The sequence below is a fragment of the Neltuma alba genome, unplaced genomic scaffold (assembly GCF_004799145.2).
Source record: "Neltuma alba isolate B1F8T4 unplaced genomic scaffold, ASM479914v2 tig00013055_pilon, whole genome shotgun sequence".
In the NCBI taxonomy this organism is placed as follows: domain Eukaryota; kingdom Viridiplantae; phylum Streptophyta; class Magnoliopsida; order Fabales; family Fabaceae; genus Neltuma; species Neltuma alba.
This window is the reverse complement of record NW_021637396.1, coordinates 1-24,289: the sequence shown is the minus strand read 5'-3', so window position 1 is coordinate 24,289 and position 24,289 is coordinate 1. Positions and strand designations below refer to the sequence as shown.

Genomic DNA, 24,289 nt, shown 5'->3' with positions numbered 1-24,289 from the left:
CGCCACCGACCACAGCTTTTACAGCTCGGCTCCGCCATGGCCATTTTCATCTTCCTTCTCTCACTTCACCTTTTTCTCCCCTTTAAAACCGCTCTCTCTCTCTCAACCATGACCACCCAGCTTCCTTTCTCTCCCAACCCTAAAGATCGATCGATTCGCAGTAATCTGAATAAAAATGCACGGAAAAAAGTCTCTCCTTTTCCAGAAAGTCTCGACTCTCCTGAGGATTCCCCTGTTCGTCCCCAAACTCAGAAAGCCCATCATTCCCAAGCTCCTTTTGCTGAAGAGATTCAAGAAACGCAAGGACTTCAAGCTTCTCATGCATTACAACAATGGCTTCCATGGCGAGTATCAGTTCTCACCTTCCAGCACTCCCCTCATTCAATTCCCTCGGAAAGACCGCGTTAAGAACAGAGACTACGGAGATTTATGCTCGTTGATGTTTCTGGTTCGGTGTTTGGGTGATTTCGGAGCTGAAGTTAAGGGCTTTAATGGCGGATTTGCAGAGAACCAGCTGGAGGAAGCTCTGTCGGTTCCCGCCATTACAGATGGAGAAGAGGACTTGCGTGAGCCGTTGGATTCAGAAGACGCAGATGAGTCGGTTGATCTGAGAGCTGAGAGGTTCATTGAGAGATTCTATCAAGAGATGAAGATGCAGAGGCAAGAATCCATTTAACAATTTTGGCAATGAATTTTTTTTGAATATTATTTGTTTCTTTTTGCAAACCATTATATTATTTGTTTGATTCTCTACAATTATATATTTATTTTTATGTATATAATTGTGGAATTGGTTGTATTTTTTCATTATTATATTTTTTTATCACGAAATTTTGTTATTTGCCACAATAATGTTGTTCTGATGATCAATGGGTGGTTGAATTCAATATCATTTTTCCGGATTTCTTTGTAATTACTGTTTTTATGCTTACAATCCATTGTATCCTTGTTTCGCTGACTTAATGTGTTTTTTTTCCCCTCGCCAACTGTTTTGCTGACTTAATCACTAGGTAGTATTTTGGTTATGTTTTAGGTAAATTTAACCACCTAATTTAATCTTTATCCACTAAGAAAGTGATAGTTTTATGTGATGCAAAGAAAATATGTCCCACTCCCAAAATAATTTCTTGTTCAATTATATTGTAAAGGCTCTTATTTGTAAAGTACTACTTCCGATTCTCAATATAAGACCTTGTTTGATTTTTATTTTGGTCCTAAATATAAGACTCTAATTTATTTTGTCTCTAATATTTATATTTTTTTTTCAAGATAATCATTCTAACAATGGTAGTTTTAGCTAATATACTTGATTAACAAGGATATTTTAGGAAAGACAATATATATTTATGACAGATAACTAATTTAACTTCTTTTCTTAATCTCCTCAAATTAGTCAACTAGCTCTTATAATTAGGATCGGAGGTAATATAACTATAAAATAAACTTGACTTGACATGAGAAATCTCACATCGGTTAGAGTTAGCCTTAACAACATGCCTATAAGTGCAAAACGACTCAATTTTCGGCCGTATCAATCAAGATATTTATGCAAGACAAGACACACACATATTTCCACAACGTCATAAAAATTGGATTAGACACCAAATAATCGGTATATTGGTTATGGTTATGGTTAGCGGTTGTGGTTGGATAATAGTCAAATATATTTTAATATATTAAAGGAAAATCATATATGTGTCCATATATTTAATTTTTTTTAAGGTAACAATTACTCAAACTATATGTTGATACTGATAGCCAATATATAACTAAAGTTTTAGAAAAAATGAAAAAAAGTTTCTCGTTAAAAATTTTGTTAATAAGAATGAATTAAATTAACATATCTATATTTTATATCTACAAAATTTACAGAGAGTACTGATACTTTCTATTTAAAAAATTTATCATATCATTTTTACCAGTAAAATTTTTAATGAGGGACGCTTTCCCTCATTTTCCCAAAAAGCTTTTAATTTAGCCTGAGTTGTAATTTGTAGAGGGCCCTACCAAAGCGAACTAAAATGCGTAGAGCTTTTTTGTTTGAAGTCTTTATCTTGGAATTAAAAAAAATATAGAAAAGAATGCATTGAAACATATTTAATTCTAAATGGTTATCTCATGGAGTAGTCAAATGAAGTGGGTTAGATAACTTGAAAATGAAGTGGATGTCCCAATTATAAACAATTAAATTGAAGAGGATGGATTTTTGAAGGCAATCATTGCTGTAGCTGTGGTAGGTAAAGTGGCAAACTCAACCTTGGAGGCTCATGTTTCAATTATTAAAGTCTTTGATGGCCAAAATACAAATTATTAAAGTCTTAATCTTGAGCTTAATAATAATTTTAAAAGTCTCTCATTCCAAGAGAATTGAATTGTCCTTCTCTCTTCACCTGCATTACATCATTGCTTTCTTAGAAGTTCTCGTTGAAAGAATTTATCTTGATGATGATGATGAGTTAAAAAATTCTCTATCTGATATCCGAGATCTTCAATTTCAAAATTTGAATGGTACAAATAAGAAATAAAAAAATAGTTAAGAAAAATTTATTAAAAATTTCTGCTTATAAATTTAATTTAGTAGAGATGCTTATAATTTGTTTAAAAACCTGAATACAACATTTTTTTTGGTGGATATAGCTCTTTTTCGACTACGTACAAAGGTTGAAGACATTTGCACATAATAAAAAATAGGGAAAATTTCGTTCAAGGACCGCAGTACAGAATTAATTTCAAAGAGTCCCCAAAACTTTTTGAAATTTCACTGCAGGATCAATGGGGCAAACTGATATTAATTCCACAAAGAAAATGATCCTATTGCCCCTCATGTGAACAAGTATGGGAGAACCTATTTGCAAGTGAGGTTAGATAATTTACAACATGTATAGATATATTTACAATTAAAATTAGTCCATTTACATATTACCTTCTTCACCTAAAGAATGTGTCTGAGTGAACAAGTGTGGGACAGCCCATTTACAAGTGGGACTAGACAATTTGCAACATACATATATTTATTTACAACTGGAATTAGTCCATTTACATGTCACTTCCTTCACCTAAAAAATTCTCTGGAATTAGTCCATTTATCTTGATGATGATGAGTTAAAAAATTCTCTATTTGACATCCGAGATCTTCAATTTCAAAATTTGAATGGTACAAATAGGAAATAAAAAAATAGTTGAGAAAAACTTATTGAAAATTCTTGCTTAGAAAATTAATTTTATAGAGATGCTTATAACTTGTTTAAAAACCTGAACACAAAATATTTTTAGTAAATATACTATCTCCGGTTCTTAATATAAGACCCTGTTTGACTTTTATTTTGATCATAAATATAAGACCACAATCTACTTTGTCTCTCATATTTATATTTTTTTTTCAAAGTAACCCTTCTAACAATAATAGTTCTAGTCAATACACTTGATTAGTAAGGATATTTTAGGAAAGACAACACCTATTTAGGATAAATAACTAACTCAATTTACTTCCTTAATTTTATCAAATTAGTCAACTGGCTCTTATAATTAGGATCGGAGGTAACTCTTTTTCGACTACGTATAAAGGTTGAAGACATTTGCACATAATCAAAAATATGTTGCATGAAACTGAAAAAGAGTTGAGCTCGTTCGAGAATATCCTTAGTATGTCTATACAATTAATTTTCTAATTTGGATTTTTAATCATTTCTTCTATAATAATTATTCCTAGCTCTAAGAAACCATATCAGCAACAAATGAGGATCTCAATGACATGAAAAAGCGTTTGTTATTTTCACTTACCAATGATGTGTTCGTAGTTAAGGAAACAAAATGCACCTCTTAGCTGCCAAATGTTCTTTCACCAATCCCCACCCCGCGCCCAACTTCCCAAAAAGAAAAACCCTTCTTTCATTCATTTCTATTTGCATGTTCTTCATCAAAAATTAGATTCTTTATAATTAAAATAGATTGAAGAGGAAAAAAATTGAAAAAATTTAAACAAAGAGTACGGGTTCACACGCTGTAAAAATCTTCAAAAAAAATTACATTATTTATAACTTCCTAGACATAATATTTTTATTTTTTACATAAAACTTTATTTAATAATTATTATTTTTTTAATATTAAATGTCATACTAGGTAATAGAGCTATTCTTTCTCCAATAATTTCTAATCTCAACTGAGCATTTCAATACGATTCGCTAGGCATAAAAAATATTCAATAAGATTTTTTTTATACAAAAAAAGTTTATATGATTTAGGTTTCAGGACTCACCAGGGTCAGGACATCTTTTTAGGCTTAAAGAGCATTTACAGAGGTACTTACAGATCACTTACTAACAAGATCCTCACATCGACAGCGGTATTTGAACTCATAATTTTGTGAGTTATGAATCAATTCCTTACTGATTGGATTAACTCTTGTTGGCCATTTAATAAGATTTGAACCATGCAAAGCTTTGATCACAGAGCAATCGTACCAAACTAGTAAGCAAGGCCTGGTCCAGATACTTGTCACCTGCGGGCGGGAGGTAAGAGGGAGTGTGGGCTGTGGAATGGGCTTTGTTTCAGTACTACTAATGGGTGCACGAGTTAGCCCATTATTACTTGGGCCCATTGTGGGATCCTTACCAATTTTGGAAGATGTTATTGGAGCGACAAGCCCTTTTTATATATAAGAAAAATAAAAAATCCATAAAGGTCCAAAAAATAAATCTATACATGTCGATCTTCTGTTTAATGAAATGGGCCCAGCAATGGATCCAGGCTCCGGTCCGATTTTAAAGAACAAAGAACAACGATTATGAGCTGGGCCTAATCTAGGATCTAATATAAATTAAAATATCAGAATTACTCCTCCGGTCTTAAATATAAGACTCTTTTTATAGTGTAATTTACACTAAAAAAAGGATTTTATATTTAGAATCGGAGGAGTACAATAATAACTAGAAAGTTCTCCCGTGCGTTGCAAGGAGGTGTGAATCATGAATAATTTTGTCATAATTTTACAAAGCACACAAAATTTGATCATAGATTTTTTTTCTTCATAAAATTAGTGAAAACAATTTTTTTAAACATAAAAAGGGACACACAAGAGTAACCTGAAAGTACCAACAAAATCAACAAAAAGAACAACAAAAATGTTTTTTTCACCTTATAAAGTAATCCATTGAAGAAGAAACTTTGATAACTTTTGAAAATACCACCATGGGTTTTAGTAGCTAATTAGAAAGTCACAAACCCTTTATTAAGGCATTATCAACCTAATCAACTGTGCTATTTGCTTACTCGTGAATCATAAGGAAAATATTTTTAAAAATTACATCACAAAGCACTAGTAAATAGAGCTATACATCTATATTATTGTCGTGTTGCAAGAGCAAGATAATGTATTTGAAAATGTCAGCACACATATGAGCAAACATAACTAATCAATTAGATTCTAGGAGTGCCATCTGTTAAAGATAGCTATGGGCTAAAGTACTTTTGTTTTTTGAGAAAGCACTATCATTTTAATTGTGAAAAAATTATTCCATGGTGAGTAATGTTATATTCTTAAAGCAGTCATTTATGTGCCTTCTGGTAGTGCTATGCACATCCAATGCTCTGGGGTGTCAAAGGGATCTTAATTAATAAGCAGAAAACATCAATCGCATAAATTTGAAGATGTAAAGAAACATTTAATTACTAATGAGCTTCACATGATGTTTTGAAATATTTCTCTATAAACCACATCAATCGTCTTGTTTGTTGGGTTTTTGTCTGAATCAAGAATTAAAATCTTGATGTCATCCATAGACTTAACCCTTGACAGAGCAACATAAAATTGACCATGTGTGAAGATAGGTCTAGGTGAGTATAAGCTAGTATTAGTCATTGATTGTCCCTGACTTTTGTTGATTGTCATAGCAAATGATAGTATAATAGGAAATTGCCTTCTTGTCATTGTGAATGGTAGTTTAGATTTTGATGGATATATATCCATCGAATGGATCAAAACTTCTTGACCTGTGCTTGTACCATTAAGAGCTATTGCTTTAATAAAGTGTTTGCCAAGAAATGTGATCTTCATTCTTATGCCATTACAGAGTCTTGCAGCTTGATCTATGTTTCTCAACAGCATTATGGGAACTCTAGCTTTCACTGCAAGTCTATGTAGAGGTAAGCCAAAGCATTTTATTGTGTTCAAGAATTCGGTAGTGTACAACTCTTGAAATGATACATAGCCTTGATCAGCTGTACTCAGAATCAGAGCTAAAATATTCAACAAGCTTGCCAAGGAATAAGGAGCACATATAGTCATTAATTTGGTCAACTACTTCAACTGTTGGTGTCAAAATAGCCCTATTAATGAGATATTCAGAATCAGCCAAATGACGTAAGAGATCAGGATATGTGACTTTGACAATCAACTGTATAGGATCATGACAGTCCATAATTAAAAAATCATTAGGGACTTCTATCTCTGCCATTTCATCATGAGATAAACTAATGTGACCATTAGCATTATTAATTGCGCCCATTCCGGGAACCTTACCAATTTTGGAAGATGTTGTTGGAGCGACAATCCCTTTTATATATAGGAAAAATGAAAATCCATAAAGGTCGAAAAAATAAATCTATACAGGCGATCTTCGGTTTAATGAAATGGGCCCAGCAATGGATCCAGGCTCCGGTCCGATTTTAAAGAACAAAGAACAACGATTGTGAGCTGGGCCTAATCTAGGATCTAGTATAAATTAGAATATCAGAATTACAACAATAACAACGATGATGTAATACTATTCCGATCCTCAATATAAAAATTAATTAATTAATTTGAGTATATTAAAAAATTAGTTAAATTAATTATTAGTAATAAATAGATATTGTCTTTCTTAAAATATCTTTGCCTATTATGCATATTAACTAAAATTACTATTTGATGAATCATTTAACATGTATAGCTATTATCAGGACTATCTTGAGAAAAAAAAAGAGAGAGAAAAATAGATTAAGATCTTATATTTAGAATTAAATTGAATATCAAATTAATTTTTATATTGAACCAAAGAAGTAGTATATTCGTTTATACACAAATACTCATCCAGTGTTGTGTGTTGTTGATATAGTGATCCAAGAGATTATCTTTTTATTTATGTGAAAAAAGATACCATAGATACTTTTTTGGCAAAATTTCTCATCACAAAATTTGTTGTCCAAAGTATTTAAAATTTGTTAAAGGATTTAAGTGTAATTTATCTTTATCAGTACAACTCTTTTTCAGTTATGTTTAACTTATGTTTAACTGTGTAAAATAAAAAACATTTGCACATCATTTTAAAAAAAAAAAAAGGAATTGCACGCACTTAAAAATCTTGATTTTTAGGTTCTAAATGGGGCTTTTTCAGTAATTTTCCTTTTTTTTTGTTACTAATAAGTTACGTTTGGTGATATGGGAAAAGAAAATTATTCATATAAAATCCAGTTGCTGATGATATTTTTAAAGTAATCGCCCTTGTTATTTAAAATTGTAACAATATCTGTATCCATAAGTAAAGGCACGAACCGAAAATGAACCCTCATACATAAAATGACATAAGCCAGCAGCCCAGCATCTACTTTCTTCCTGCATGCTCCCAGATCCCAATAATGCAGATTCTTAAACTACACAGTTGTAATGCAGATGAAGTAATTATAGGCAGGAGTGTTCAATTTGTCTTCTCCTGACAGTTCTGATTCCGACCTTGATCCCGTCTCGTGAGCAGGCCTAATTATAGGACCGTCTGATAAAGCCACTAATTAATGGTATGTGCGTGTAGGTAGCAATAACTGTTGGTCACGTTATTTACGTTCCCCCAACACACACACACACACAAAACACAGTAGTATTTTAAAAAAAAAAAGCCAATGAGAGCAATTATTTTTTACTCCTCTGGTTATGTTTACAAGGCAGATTTAGAGAAGATATTTTTTAATTTTATTTCTAAGTCACATTATTAATTTTTTTTATAAATATATAATTTTACTCTTTATTTATTATTGTGTAGATTTTATTTTTTCATGAGATATATAACTTTGATTCTTATTATAAGTCATTCATAACTTATTCTCACATGTTAAGAAATGCATTAAATTCATAAAAAATTTTAAATTTACTTCTGTTAATTTTTTTTCTCGCTATATATTTGCAAATTATTTATATCTCTTTCTCATCTTTTTCTCAAGAATTAGGTAAAAAATAAAATTGGAAAACAGTCATTAAATATTTATAAGTGACTTATATTTAGGATGAAAAATTTAGCAGCAGTTGCACTAGCTTTGTTCTCTGAATTTGATAATTGAGACTCCGAGGACCACCTTCAAAATGCAAATCTACGACCACTGTTCAACTTGTCTCCGTCCATAGTGAGCTTAGCATAAAGGTAAGCAGCTATGGCTCTAATTGCACTACAAGAAAAGGTCAAAAAATTTGCACTGCGAAAAGGAACAAACAAATTAATAAAGCACTAGTTAATGAGGACTTCCTCTCTTTTCGAAAAAAGAAAGAGCCAGACATGGAGCTTGTTCTCTCATTACAGTACACCACCACTTTTATGCTTAGTTTACATGCAATGAATATGGAGGAAAATTAGGTCAAGTTTCTTTTAGGTGTGTTCTGAGTTTTTTTTTAAAAAAATATAATCACATTTTGAAGATTTTTTAATACATCGTATCCGTCAAGTGGTTTTACAAAAATATCTAGCTCTTGCTTTTAGGACAAAATTTAAGTCAAGTTCATAAATAAATTTGTATGTTATGTATTTTGACAACTAACAATAACAAGTGTTCATATTTCATAGGCAAATCCACATTTTAACAAATAACAACAACAAAATAATTAGTGTGTATATAAAAATTTGTAAATTCTAATTTACATTACAAGAACTTATACAAAAATTTAAAGTTTCTACAAGTGAATATACAAATACACTTGCACATTTTAATAATAAGCATGTAATGTTCATTCTCCCCTGAACTAAGGGTGATCTTGCGCCTCGAAACCATTTGAGAATAATAATTTCAATGGGGTAAATTTAATAAGAAATACGATAATCCACAGAAGAAAATTTTAACTAATGAAGTTGTTTCTTACCAACGACAAGTGATTATTGGAAACAAAGTTTTCAAACGGTAATCATTATTTTTTGCAAAAAATATTGGGATGTAATTGTTTTTTTCCCTAAATAACCAACATAATATATATTAGTTATAATCATTGTTGTCAAACTCCTAAGTTGACTCTCCGAATTTAACGTTTTTATATTTTCAACTAACAAAATCATGTTGATTCGTTTTTAAATTCATACTAACTATAAACTTAATTAAACTTATAAGCTCATTTATTGAATTTATCATTTTTACATTTTTAGTTTACAAAATCGTATCAACTCGCTTTTAAACTCATGCTAAATTTTTTCATTTGATTATATTTAGTGATTTTATATATGAAGTTTATGGAAATTTCTTTTGTTCAATGTGATAAATTATGGATATTTATGGATATAATTTCAATTATTTAAATTTAAAATATATATAAATGAAATTGTTCTGATTTTATATATATTAATTATTTGATTATATGCTTTTAATACCAGTTTATTAATAAAAGTAAACTCTTACAAGTTTATGATTCGAGCTTATAATCCGAATTTATATTATTATCAAGAGTTTATATTTAAACTCGTGAGTTTGACAACCTTAGTTATAATATAAGTAATTGAATAAGAAATTTCATATCACTTCAAAAATTATATTAAATTAAAATAGTAAAAAAAATTTGCAAATTTAAATAACACAAATTTCTACGCCATATTACTTAAAAAGGTTTTTGAAAAAATGAACTGACCCACATACACGTTATTCTTGTATGTGAACTTAACCGGCTAATTAATTGAACAAGCTAAAATGATCAATTAATCACACATAATCAACTTTAATTAGCACAAGATGGACTTGCATGCATTATTAATCTTGTGGGAAACAACTTGCACTTATATATTGTGATGCCAAACACACAAATATTTAACACTTAATAAGTCTTATTATCTCTTCTCTAATTTAATACTTCTATTAATTAATTAATTAAAACAAGCTTGGTATATTAATTGTGTCTAAACAAACACTCACATTACGTGAAAGTGGTGCAGCCAATCGGTGACAATGTTCGTGGGTACGAAACGAAATAATTAAAGAACTCATCATCTTAGTCATCTTCCATATATGACTCTTGCAATGACTTTTTAAATATAGGGAAAATTAATTTAAAGTCCTCATAGTTTCTTTTAATTTTGAATTAGGTCCTTGAGTTTTTTTTTTCTTTTTACGGGATCCTTTAATTTTCCACCGTTAAATCAGTTACTTTTTGCTGTTAAATAGATCCCGACACCGTTAAAAGTTTCTGTTATGAAGACTGACCATGGCATCTTCTCCCTCCTTTCGAGTCTCCTTCACTGTCTTCGGAGAAATATGGATGAATCAGATAATGTTCCCAAGACCAAGATACACAGAAAATATAAGAAAACAAGGAATAGCACCTAGACAGGGGCATGTTCCATCACTGAAATCATCATAAAACACAAAGCACGTTGGATTGACCTTGTCCCTCTTATACCTCACACCCCAAACTTATCCTCTTTTCTTCATTTCCTCAATCAAATTCTCTAAAATATGCTAACAGGGTTACCATTTTCCGATAATTATACAAGATCTAATTATTATTGTGAGGAGTGAACTGAAAAAGAGATAGAATGAGGACCTTAAATGTGCCACCCCTGTTTTAGTAATAGAAAAACAGAGCGCGATATCTGCAAGTAATGGAACATGACATGGCTACAGTTACTACTTTTCAAATTTCTATATTGAGGAGAAGTAAAAATTGAAGGTGGGTTATCAGTATTAGTATTATTTCCAGAAGCAAAGCTCATGTAGTCAGGTTGAGAAAGGCTAGTTGGACTATATTTGCATGGTGTGTCATATTTGCAGTTTCTCTGAGACCACTAAGAAAAGCCCCATACACATAGTACACAGTTCGAATAGGTTCAGGGGCATTGATTTCTTTTGACTCATAGATACCTGTATACATCTATATTAATTGTACCAAAATGTCCATGCATTAATCTTGACTGGGTGGTACTGTTGATATTAACAGTATAAATGTATAATGCACTTATGCCTTGTTTTTATTTGTTAAATCATGTTCCAATCATAAAAGGAGCAGACTTACCGAGCTGAAACACCGGAAGCTCCAAACAGGGGTCATGCTGAACGGTGAAGAAGCTAGCCGGTGAAGGAGAACATGTCCAAGGAGAGAGGAGAGCTTAGTCGATTGGGGCTTTGGTGGAAGGAAAGAGAGAGAGAGATGTGCGGGGCAATACTTTCTACCGGAAGTTTAACGGTGTGAGCATCTATAAAAAAGTGGGGGATTAACGGATCTGACGGTGTAAACCTAAAGGATCTAATAAAAATAAAAAAAAACTTGGACCCAATTCAAAATCAACAAAAACTATGAGGACCTTTATATTAATTTTCCCTTAAATATATAATTACTTGTTAAATCCTTGCTGACCAACAGTAACAAAGCTTCATAGCACACAGAAAAAAGCTTTGAAAGGTCCGCTTATATGTACGAAAATAGATCTTTTTCTTAGGAAAATAAGCTTGCTAATTGACAATGGGACAATAATTAAATTGCGCAATTATTATTATCAACTCGACGCTAAATAAAATAAATTAATTAGTGCGTTTTTGGTTTTATGTTGGAAAACATTAAAATTAATTAAGTCAGGCTTATGGCAACAGCAAGTCTAAAAATTTTTATCTTTTTTTAGAAAAAATATTAATAAAGAGAAATAAAAATTATACTCAAATAAAAAACATGTAAAATAAGAAGAACTAAATACAAGCAAAGAGACCCATTTAAGGAACTCAATGTATGTTTTTAGTAGCAGCTAAAGGGGTTGATTTAAAATTTTTTAAATTACATGGGCTTATTTAAAAATTCATACACAAAGTACAAGGACTAAATAATTAACTTTTTCTTAATGATTTTTTTTCAACTTTTTAAGACTAAATCCACTTAAACTTGTTCGTTTGTCAAAGGAAATTAATGCTGACTAGTATTTTAGTCATTGTCTGCTAAACACTAGATGGTTGATTTACTGATTAGGAAATATTACATTCGGTTCTAAATATTAGGCCTTATTTGCAGTGTACGAATGAAGTCTTATAGGCTAGAGGTAATATTTATTACTTCTCTGGTTCTAAATATAAGACTTATTTTGTAGTATAATTTATATTACAAAATTAGTCTTATATTTAGGTTTGAAAGAGTATCTAATATACAGAACACGATGGGTGAACTATCTTATCATCTTTCTAGTATATTCTGTGTCAAGCTGAAGCCAATTGCAAGCAGAAAATGACCACCTCATTAAGGACATGTATAATTTTATGGCCCCATATATACTTGCGAAAGGCTAATTGGCCGGGTTGCTTACTCTTCTTAAGCATGCTTCATCATGCTTCTGATTTGATTGGATTTTGGTGACTAAGAGATGAAAAGATGTCTCAACTTACACTGGCCTTTTCTGATCCCTAGGTATTTCCTTTTATTGGTTAATTAACCTTGACCTAAAAAAGTTAGCTTCACTATTCTTATTTTGACACTCCTTTCTTTTGAATTATCCATATTTAACTTGAACGAAACCCAATATTTCGTTTTGTATTATTTCTTCTAAAGATAAAGAAATGTCAAAATTAATAAATAAAACCAAATTTAAAATAGTTTTTGCCAGATGTGATTAGTCAAACATTTGACAATAATACTATCTCCGATCCTTAATATAAGATCTAGTTTGAATTTTAATTTAATCCTAAATATAAGACCTTAATCCATTTTATCTCTCTTATTTATCTACTTTTTCTTAAGTAGTCATTGTAATAGTTGTACGTGTTAAATGGTCCATCAAATCGTAATTCTAGCTAATAATATTCATGATTAATAAGGATATTTTGCGAAAGGTAACACTTATTTATTACAAATAACTAACTTAACAAACTTTTTTAATTTACTCAAATTAGTTAATTAGTTCTTATATTAAAGACTGAAGGTAGCATAATTTTAAGCGTGCAATAGGGGGTCCAATAATCCAACACGGTGTGTTACATGAAACAAGCAGTGTTTTCTAAGTTGTTTTTCTCAGCAAGCACATGTGATTCTATGTACTAATTTGTCAAAAAGCACTAAAGAAGGAACAGCAAGTTTTTCCCAAGTGCCCAAGTTTTCAAAGGGTATGATCATTATCTTCTCTACAAATCAAACCAAAATTAACAGTAAGTTCAAAGCCATCTGTAAAGATCATTGCATTGTCGTACCAGAGAAAGCAAGTGGTTCAAAAGAATAAGGTCAAAGTTTATATTGTTTGTCTTGTGGAGATCAACTTCACCTATTTCCAACTAAAACAAAATTCCAAGCTTACATACATGGCTAAGTTAGCAATTGGCACATGACGCTATCATTTACGCCCCTTGATTTCTTACAGCACTTTAATTTTAATTAAGGGGTCAAATCTTCGATTTAAGTAGGATACGGCAATAAGGATATCAGTAAAATATAATGGGAGCCAAAAAGCATTGGCCTTCTTTATATTATATATATATATTTATATGTATAGAGAGAGAGAATAATAATTCCGTTATATCAAATTTCAATTTCTGAACTTTTCACTTGAAGAAAGAAAAGCAACAAAAACTAAGAATTCAATTTGAGAGCTTAGGATAAAAGGATTTTGGTGTACGATGTTCTCTTTGTCCATAGTGCCTAATAGAAATAAGGGACTTGTGTAAAAGACTATCTTTAAAGATATGAGCTTAAACTAAATTTTAACTTTTATGATCTATATAATTCCATTATTTAAATGTGGTCTTGAAATTGTTAATTTATTCAACCTACTAGATATACTGCTTCCTTTGCAGCCCCATTAGCTATAAATTTACTTGATTAATTAATTATGATTGTGATGTAAATAGGTTTGCAGCCAGCTGGGAAGCCTTGTCTTAATTAGTCACTTGTTAACTTTCTAATTCCACCTACAGAGTTAGAAGCCATTTCTGTGCCTAATGTCTTCTCAGCGTAATAAATTAAACTCTCTTCCCATCACCTCTTGACAGTAACCTACTGATTAGATATTAAGATTATTACTCTCTCAATTATGGGAGACAATGAATGATATATTGTGCTGTTTATTTAATTTGACTCCAACCATTCCATATATCCACCTTTAAAGACTCAATTGATAATATTAACAGTACATTTAATAGTCAGAAAAAATTTAATTATTGTTTCATAATTATATAAATAAATTACTGTTATTTTTTTAATTTAAGTTACAACTCATACTTTTTATGTAATATATTTTTATTAAATATAAAATATTCGTGTGATGTTGTGAATAAATTTTTTAAGCGTCATTAATTTCTTTGTATTTTATTATTCCTCTCACAATCAAAAGCCCTGACATTAGGAATTAATTATGGCTAATGGTAATGGGTATGCAGTGTTGATAATTAGTTTGGACCCACATAATGTTTGTATCAGCTCATAGTGAAGATGAAAATAAGAGACAGCAACAAATCATGAAAGGGTTAGTTGAGGGTTTTCAGAGAGACTAGAAAATCTTGCAATGATAACACTTCACCTTCTCTGGGAGGCAGAAGAATCATCCCTCTCACCAAACATATCTCTCAATAAGGCAGCATTTTAATTAATATCAATTACTATTCATATATATATATTCTTTTCATACTTCCTTTCCTTTATCTTTTTTTTAAAATCTTTTGATATCTTAATTTGGACTCTTGATCCATCATGTTCATAAATCTTATTACCTTCCATTCCTTTTTATAAAAGACAATTAATTGAATTATGTTGATAAAAAAAAATTAGTCGAAACAAGTTGGAGATAATAAATGTAATTTTATTAATGTGGGTAATTAAATGGAGACAAAATAGGAACTCAACGGAACAAATTAAAAATGACCTCTAAGTGTTTCTTATAAATAAGAACAAGTCATATCTAGAAATTGTACCTTGTAAAAAAAAAACGGAGTATTAAGATTTTTTTTTTAATTTCCAGCATTATTTTATTTTATTTTTTATATTTACAAATCTTGAACGCCTAGTTCTTATTTATAGGACATTGAGTTCTTTATAAAGCTAACTATCATTAATAGCTTTTCTTCCCCTTTTTCTCTTTTCCCCATTCTTAAGAAGCCTTGTTTTCTGAGTAATTGAAACAAACATATTGCATGTTTCATGTTGATGACACTAAGATATTTAAATGTATTATTAATTATGTTTGGTAACAAAAGATCATCTAATACTAATCTTTATATACAAGAAACTCTTTTTAACATGCATGGTTAAAATGGTTGATTAATTGATGCCGGGATTGGAGGACTCAGTATATTGGTTGTCTAAAAAAGTGGACAAGTTAAAGCGAAAAAGAGAGTACCAATTAATGCCCCAAAGCAAGCACGATTAATTAGCATCAAACCACTTTAAACTTGTTAATTAGGATCTAATCTGCATTCTCCAATCTCATCTCAAAGAGAGACAACTGTGTCATTCATATGTGAATACAAAAATTGTACTATATTGACCACTTTATTAAACTTCGGCAGAAACTCCATACAAATCCCACAAAATTTTCACACTTATAATTGTACTTCCCATGTCCCGCATGCCCAAGCATTTGTGGGGCTTCCTCATAATTTACTATTCTTCTTACTTCAAAAATCTAATGCATTAAATTAGCATCTCTTTTGAATTCAGCCCAAAGGAAATACTTCCCTTAATATAAGACTTTATTTAACTTTTAATTTAGTCCTAAATATAAGACTCTAATATACTTTGTCTTCCATATTTATCTATTTTTTTAAAAATAGTTCTCATAGTAGTTGCGCATATTAAAATTTCTATCAAATGATAGTTCTAGCAATATATATAATTAGCAAGAGTATTTTAGAAAAGACAACATCTACTTAGTTATAAGTTACTAATTTAACTAATTTTCTTAATCTCTTCAAATTAGTCAACTAGGTCTTATATTAAGAACCAAAAGTATTATGAATTTAAAAGTTTCTTATTGGGACGCTTCTTAATTCTTATTATTTTGTGTTATTGATATTGTACAAATAATATGGTTTTTATTTATGTTATATATAGAATATTTGAGGTGGGGTGAAAACCCCATAAATGGTGATTGACAGTCTAAATAAATGTACATGGGAAAAAGGAGATAGAGAGAGAAGGTAAATCCGTGAACATGGGGGAGGGAGCAATGGGGACCAAGTGAAACCAGTTGCTTAAAAAAAATTAAAAAATAAAATTTGAAAATATACAAGAAGTTGAGTGAGCCTTATAGCTTCCACAAAGCTCACTAGGAAGCCGTTTAGATTAAAATACTCATAATAGAGCTGGCTAAATCACTCACACATTGAAGCCGAGCCAATTATGCTCACGGCGCAGCTGGCGCAAGGCTTAGATGTAAGTCCAAGCCCAATGGGTCATCGAAGTTGGGCCCACCATCCCCTTTCGAAAATCTACTTAAAGATGGCCCATGGGCCCTACCATGTACTTGAGATCCCATGGACTCCCCTGCGCTGCCACCACAGGATAACATCCCGGCGGCCGCCGATCTCCTACTCTGACTAGTATTACTACCACAGAAAGTACTATTCGTTGACGAAGGGAACACGCAGCCGTGTGATACCGACACGTGGAACGGCTGAGGAGCTGCACGTGGCTGAACATAGACCCAGGACGACGGAGTACCTGCCGGAACCATGACGTGGCCCGCCGGAGAAAGCAAATGAGGCGGAGGGGCGAAGGCAGAGATTATCGGGTTCCTCACGAACGAAACGGCGGCGTTTCGTGAAGCTTGCAACTGGGCTCGCTTCAGCTGCTGGCGCTCTTTCTTGTGAGCGTTCTGGTGGCCACCGAGGGCCTGCGAGTTGGCAAACTCGCGACAACAATACTGACACTCGTATTTCCTGTCGCCGGAGGAAGCAGGGAAAGCTCCACCACCGGCGGATGCTGCGGAATCCGGCGATCCAGACGGGGAAGTTTGCTTGGAGATTGGGCCTGAGACATCATCTGCAAGCACCTCGTCGTCGTCTTCAACTCGAAGTCCGTGTGGCTGGTGGTGGACGCTGAAGCCGAAAAGCTTTAAGGGGTTTGCTGGTTTAGAAGGGTAGAGAATCTGGTGATCCTCCATGTGAGGAAGATGAAAGGAAGGAGAAGAATGAAGGTTTTGAGCTTAGACAGAAGACGAGAGAGTCGGAAATAGTGGTGGGGACGATGACGGGCTAGTATTAAGGTGTTGGCGCATGTTTTGGGGTCTATTTATAATAGGAGGGAGTCAAGGGAACTTGACAAAACTTGTGTGTAAAGAGTGGTCCTTTCCAAATGAATTGTAATATTTATATTCATGAGTAGTGTGAAAATTAATTATACCATTATTTGGTTATCAACGTGGGACTTTTATTCGTTTGCAAAACGCTTTAAAGAATAGAATTTCAAAATTAAATACGCCAATAAAAGAAATAATATTCCTCTGGTTCTAAATATAAGACCCTTATACTAGTAGGTATAAAGGTATAAAGGTCTTATATTTAGGACTAGAGGAGTACATTTCTAAAAGGAAAGAATTTTTTCTGATCAAAATCAATGACTAGAAACAAATGAGAATTCTTTATTTCTTAATTTGGTTAAATTGATAAGATAAATCTCGAGTAAACTGATTTTAATTTATTTGTAAATAATTAAATCATATACAAAATAAAATAATTAAGCACAATGGAGATCTAGAGAGAGAGAGAGAGAGAACATCCATGGAGAAAGAAAGTGTGAAATGTAGAAAATTAGAAACAGGACTCAAGAACAGGGGCCCAAGAGGATCACAGTTGTCTCTGATAAGGAACATTTGTGTATTTAATTACTAGTGTTTCAAATTACATAAAGAAATAGCTTTGATCAATTATTTGACAAATAAGCATTTTGATATTATAAAAATGAATAAAAACCAGACACTTCAAGAAAATAAGACAAAAGTAGATCAAACAAGGATCATTATTTATTATGAAAAGGAAGACGATTTGGGAATGTGATGCATGTGAGAAGAGCATGGTCCAACTTCAAGTCCATGTAAAATGATTGGCTCTGTATCGTATCTCGCCATCTTTTCTTTACTATTTTTTCTGCTCCACACAGTTTCCCCCATATACGTACAAACCCATATAGTATATTAATATATAGGGCAGCTTCTGAAGCAATGAAAACTTTGATATGTTTGTCTAACCAAATGCATTAAATAAGCCGCGAATATATTATATTTGGACCCATCACTTGTAAGCTTCCATTAAAGATCCACAGCTTGATTTTCCCGACCAATAACAAGCAGTACAGAAAAAGAAAAGGAAATGGAGGCTTCTCTTGATGCAGTTAGGTTAGAAAAAGCAGAAACATGAATGTTGTAAATATTGCTTAATTCATCAACTTTGCGTAAGATGACCAATCCCAGAACCGTCCCCAGATTAAGGTTTGATCAACTAATCACGTTCCTAAAACAAAGATTTAACTCTTTCGCAATCTATTCTTTCCAGAGATACACACACAGATTCTAATAACATGTTCAAAGTTTCAAACTCTGCTCATCAGTACTGTTTGACCAACGTCATATCTTTGACACGTAAGACATATGCTTCTTCAAAATAAATGCACAGTTAGCTGTGCCATCTTTCTTTTTTTCTTTTACCGCAACATTAACAATTGGTTAAGATTAGGACATGACAGGTGGCTTTGGTCATTTGAGTACTTCTGTAATATCGTATTCTCTCATCAGAAACTCAGAAAACGTATAATGGAACGAAACCCAATGATGCACCGTGAAGCCCATGTCTGTCTTTTCTCCCACCTTTTACTGCACATTCAAAGGACTCAGAAATGCAATTTTAATACAGAAATCACAGACACACACAGATATGAGAATAGAAGCTGCAATATACTATATGGGATCTAACTCTCTCAGTGTCCTGCTAATAATAAATGGATATCCAGTGGTTCAGTCTGCTATAGTGAAAAGAGATCTTGTTCGTTCATTTTTGATCTGACAGCTGCAATTTCGCCACATTCTCTATTGTAGAATGAGGCGAGTCTCAATAATATTCGTCAAATTTGAAATGGACGGATCAAATTTCTTAGATTGGACAGAATATATATCTATATATATCACGGATTGTACAGAGTCAGAATAATCCGTCCTGGTACTTATATATATATATATCATCACTACTTGGGATGACTCATGTGTCAACATCATATTCATCTCTCTTGTGATCTCATTGGATACGCATGTTTCACATTATTCCAACCTCTTACCTCCCACATTAGTTGTCTCCATTTGCCAACTTTTTCAATAAAAAGTTAACACACGGAGCCTCTCAGCTTATAATCCTAATGTCTATATAGAAGCTACATATGAAAACAAGGACGTGTCATGTTTGGTACCACTTTTTACTTACATACACTTCTTCTCACACACTCACTACTCACAGTTGGCTTGTTTGAACGGCCACTTCCATATATATGACATGGAGAGACAGATAGTGACGCATATTATAATGATTGTTAAAATTCACTGCAAGACTACTGTTTCTTCACCCCAATGGTTTTCACCAATTGGTACACATATGAGTCAGAACGAATTGATAGTAACATGATCTTTTCCAGGTATAAATTCAGGTCATTGGGTTTCAAATGAAGAAAGAAATCTTTCTAAATGTTAGTTTCTTTCATCCATAAGACTAGAACTCAAGATCTTTTTCAAGGGCGTCGGTATATTGAAACTCTTCTGCTCAGTCCAACTGATACTGGTTCGATATGTGAATATTTAATCTCAAGTGTTCAAAAGATCTGTTTTTTTTGCTATTTAAAAAGCTATTTTATCAATCTAATCTGTTGTGTTTGCAAAACTTAGGGTTTTTGGTCCCACCCCTTGTCGTGTTGATATCGATGAATAATTGTTTTAGGAAGTTTTGCGTGATTGACGTTGAAATCTTATTTTCTCTATTGGTTTTCTTGCTTTGAGAGAGATCTCTACGAATCTTACTAACTACGAGAGAGAGTGAGAGCTTTTGGGTGCTTTAAAAGCATAATGATAATAATCATAATGGATTTAGTATAATTAATCAAGAAAAAGAAGAAAGATCTCTCATTAATTGAATGCCAAAGTCTTCCTCACAACTCCTAAGTGACCCACCTTGTCCCCTCCTACTCATATGTGTGTTCTATTCAGTTTTCAAAGCTACCTCGCAATTAGTCAAATTTTCTCGTGTAAGATAAAGAAAGTCTCTTTGCAAATCCCCATGAAATGGATCACCTTTGAAGTGAAAGTTTGCATCTTTTTTAACCGTTAGATTTGATGATTAATCATCATTAAGACAACCCTTCAAGTGGCCAAGTCTACTCAATTAAATTAGCTAGTTACCCATAGGTTTCTAGTAATTGTAATTTTGGACTGTGCCATGGTTAAACGAAAAAGTCAAGTTTACTAAATCATGGCATTTTGTAATATGAAAATTGTAGTTAAGGAGTCAGATCTTAAAAATTGTTAAAGGGTCTTGTGAATCGAAACTATCATTAGGTACGTTTTACTAAAATTATTGCTATAATTTAAGAAAATTATAGTTACGATTCAGTATAGTGACTTTCCCATAAATTAATAGTAACTTTTGCAAAATTTTGCGTAAAACCTGGAAGTAAATTTGATGCTTATAATCAATTACGATCAACAATTCAACATTGGGTTTCTTTAGATGTAATTTTTCCTTTTCAATTAACCTTTCCTGCTAGAGTGTTCCATTTCATGTCATGGAAGAAGATGCAAATGGGTTATGAAGGTCTTTTCATAGAGAAATAATTAATCTTCTTTAGGTGTGGGTCCCGATGATTAAAATTTACATAACATGGGATTACAGGTGGAAATTAACAAACATATAATAACGAAGGTTAATTTAGGACTCACATCAGGATCCCCATTAATCAGAATCACAAAAAGTGATTAAACCTAACAATCCCTTTTATGCTTTGTTATGTGGATCCAATGATTTTCTCTATTGCAACGAAAAGAGAGCTAGCTAGGAAGCTAGGGTTAGGAAAACCAGGGCTACCTAGCTAGATGGTCCACTTTCATCCCACTATATATTATATAACAGTATTATATATAATAATATCAAATAATATTACTGGCTATAAAGTCTATTATATACTCCTAATATAATTGTTACATGTTTTTCCTTTAATCATAACTCCAATATTTATTTTTGTAAACATAGACAATTCCAATATTCAAAGGTTAGTTTCAACAGAACGTAAAAGAAAAATTAACATTAAGTACAGTACTTTATTGACGATCTCCTATAACATTGTATAGTCCTATTCATGAATAATATTGTCAAAAATAAAATAGCACGTACATCTGGCTGGAGAGTTGCTGGGACCAATGGTGGCCAAGAAAAAAACTTGCACCATTTTTAAGTTGGATTCATCTTCTGTGCTTTTTTGTTTTTTTGGCCAAATCTTCTGTGCTATTTTTGGCTTCTCATAAATGCTTTGTATTAGACAATAAGACCTGTTCACTTGTCAGATCAAGACTCGATCAAAGATCAACTTTCATCGCTTCCTTCACATAAGATTCCTCAATTTAATTCTTATCTCTACTGATAACTGTTGTTTGGTAACGATCTTTTCACTAGGCAATTAGGGATAAAACTTTAGAAAAATTACATTTTCAAATCTTACTTAATCCAGATAATTGAAAAATAGTAAAAGTCGTCATTATTATTCTCAGTGATTGATTTATATGAAAATTTTTAAGAAATAATATTAATATCCTATACGGTCGCCATATTAGAGAAAGAAGTGCTTGAATTGGTTCCTAATTGTTGTTTCTAAAACGAAATGCCTTATATATTGATGCTGTTCATTCTGTTCAAAAGCTCAACTTTATCATCTCTGTGGTTAGGTTTCTGGATGTGCGAATGAAATTCAAAGTCATCATGTGCAATAAAATTGGCATTCCTAACTAATATGTGCGCACATATGTATATATAATTGCATTATTCATGCATCTGCCTACACCTTGTCTTTTCACTTCCATTATAAATTTGTCATATAAAGTAGGTAGAGCTCAGTCAAATTAGGGTTTCAATCTCTGAGTAGCCCCCAAAACTTATATAGAGAATGTTAGTTAGGTCTCTCTCTCTCTCTATATATATATATAGACATATATCTACAGCTACATCTTGACACGAAGGGACTGAGCAGAAAGCCAAACACAGATTTAGTTGACGCAGTTCGAGTTGAGAGCCTTGAAACAAAAGGTGCAGAAAAAGAAGAAGAGAGAGGGAGAGATTAGGGTTAGGACTTAAGAGTTAAGAGTGTGAAAATGTTGTGGGACATGAACTTGGGTTTTCTCCACTGATGTAGGGAAACACATGGGAAGGTACATTTGATTGGATTGTATACAGTTTGAAGAAACATGAAGGTACGTAGGTCCCACACTTGTATACGTCACATATATATTGGGACCACATGTGTAAGGTTTTGTGGCACTCTGCCCCCACATGAACTCTTGCTCTTTTGTTTGGTGTTAAAGTGGAGTGATCAAGCAAATTGTCCCCTTATACTTTCCATGTCTCTTGTTGATTCATTAACAACTGTCCTTTTGACATTGATCTATCTTGTGAAAAGAGTTTTAACGCATTCAGTTCGTTAAAAAATGTAAATAGGATGAATTATTAAAATTAATTTGGAATAAAACGTGGATAACTTCCTTAACTGAGCAACAACAATCCACTAACAGAGCCTGGCAGATCAATGATAATTTACCCTTTAAACTTTAGATTATACTACCCCCGGTTCTAAAAGCTGAATCCCAGCTAGCTCTTGTATAAGGATTAAAGCTTTTATATAGATAATCCTTTCAAACTTCATATCATATACCAATAAATTGTTACCATACTTATAACTTATTCCATTAGTAAATAACGGACTAATTAAACATAGTGGAGTTACTTGCAGTAATTTAAAAGTTTAAGAGGCTTCATTGTTGTGTTTTGTGGGTGAGAAATTAATAATATTAATTCAAAGTTTTAGTGAAGCTTTATTAAAATTTAACATCCTTAATAACAAGTAGATGATGAGGCTTGAATCTAACTTCATAACATTTGTTTAATTATTTTGTCGACTTCAACTTTTTTAGAACTTGGTGTTATGGTTTCCACCACCAATTTAGGAAAATGACTTTATGGCGTCAACCGTGCTTCTTCATTAGCTGTTGTTGATTAAAGTGAGATGCCTATATTATCACATAAGATCGCCCAAATCGTGATTATGGCCCACCATTAGTGCTTAAGAAGGAACATTAACCAATGGAACAATTCAAGTATATTTAATTTAACTAGAGATCATTAAGAAACACCATTATCCTATCACATTAGAACCTCACCCCATTATTAACTTTTTAGTAATCTTTTGTTGCTTTTTCCAACCATTACTTTGGAAGCATCCAAAAATGATGCAAAGACAGCCCCAAATGTGACTTAAATTAGTTTTCGAGTCTCATAACACAATTTTTTTTATTGTTTATCTCCAAGTCGCTTTTAATTCAAAAGCAATTAGATTTAAGTGCTCCCCAAACGATGTGGGTGTGTGACTCAATTAGGCTCTTTATGTATTCCAAGTGACACTACCTCTACTACTTTTTTAAAACTGCTACCACGCACCTATCTAATTATTTAATTGATTAAATAAACAAATTGGTGGATGTGATCAGATGAAGCTAATAGCTTTAAGTCATGTGAAGTGACTCCCTCTCTCTCTCTCAAATTAATTAATTAAAATATTATTAATATATTAAATCCGACGTGGAGCTAACTCTAAATTGTAGAACACATACAATGTCCACATTTATACATGACAAAGAAAGGGAATGATTCCAAAGTCCCCTTGTGACTCTTTACAAATGTTTGGAAGCTCTTTCCCGTGAATTTAGTTTTGGTTGCAAAACATCATATATATACAAGTGACTTTGGTCAATATAATATTGAGGCAAATATATGTAGTTTAATTGCTAATAAAGTGAGGGACAGTGAGACGGCTATATATGCGAATTTCTGGCCATTGGATTAATCTCATATATAATATAAATGATGATGACATGTACATTTG

The 24,289-nt window shown here is 32.2% G+C and overlaps 2 protein-coding genes across 2 annotated transcripts; one reads left to right on the top strand and one right to left on the bottom strand.

Annotated features, from left to right (window-relative positions):
• Positions 1–164: 164 nt before the first annotated feature.
• On the top strand, positions 165–676 carry LOC114733978 (uncharacterized). Its single transcript, XM_028921454.1, has one exon. The coding sequence runs from the start codon at positions 176–178 to the stop codon at positions 674–676; it is 501 nt and encodes a 166-aa protein (XP_028777287.1). The 5' UTR covers positions 165–175.
• Positions 677–16,352: 15,676 nt separating this feature from the next.
• LOC114733983 (zinc finger protein GIS3-like) lies at positions 16,353–17,383 on the bottom strand. Its single transcript, XM_028921458.1, has one exon. The coding sequence runs from the start codon at positions 17,274–17,276 to the stop codon at positions 16,518–16,520; it is 759 nt and encodes a 252-aa protein (XP_028777291.1). The 5' UTR covers positions 17,277–17,383; the 3' UTR covers positions 16,353–16,517.
• Positions 17,384–24,289: the final 6,906 nt, after the last annotated feature.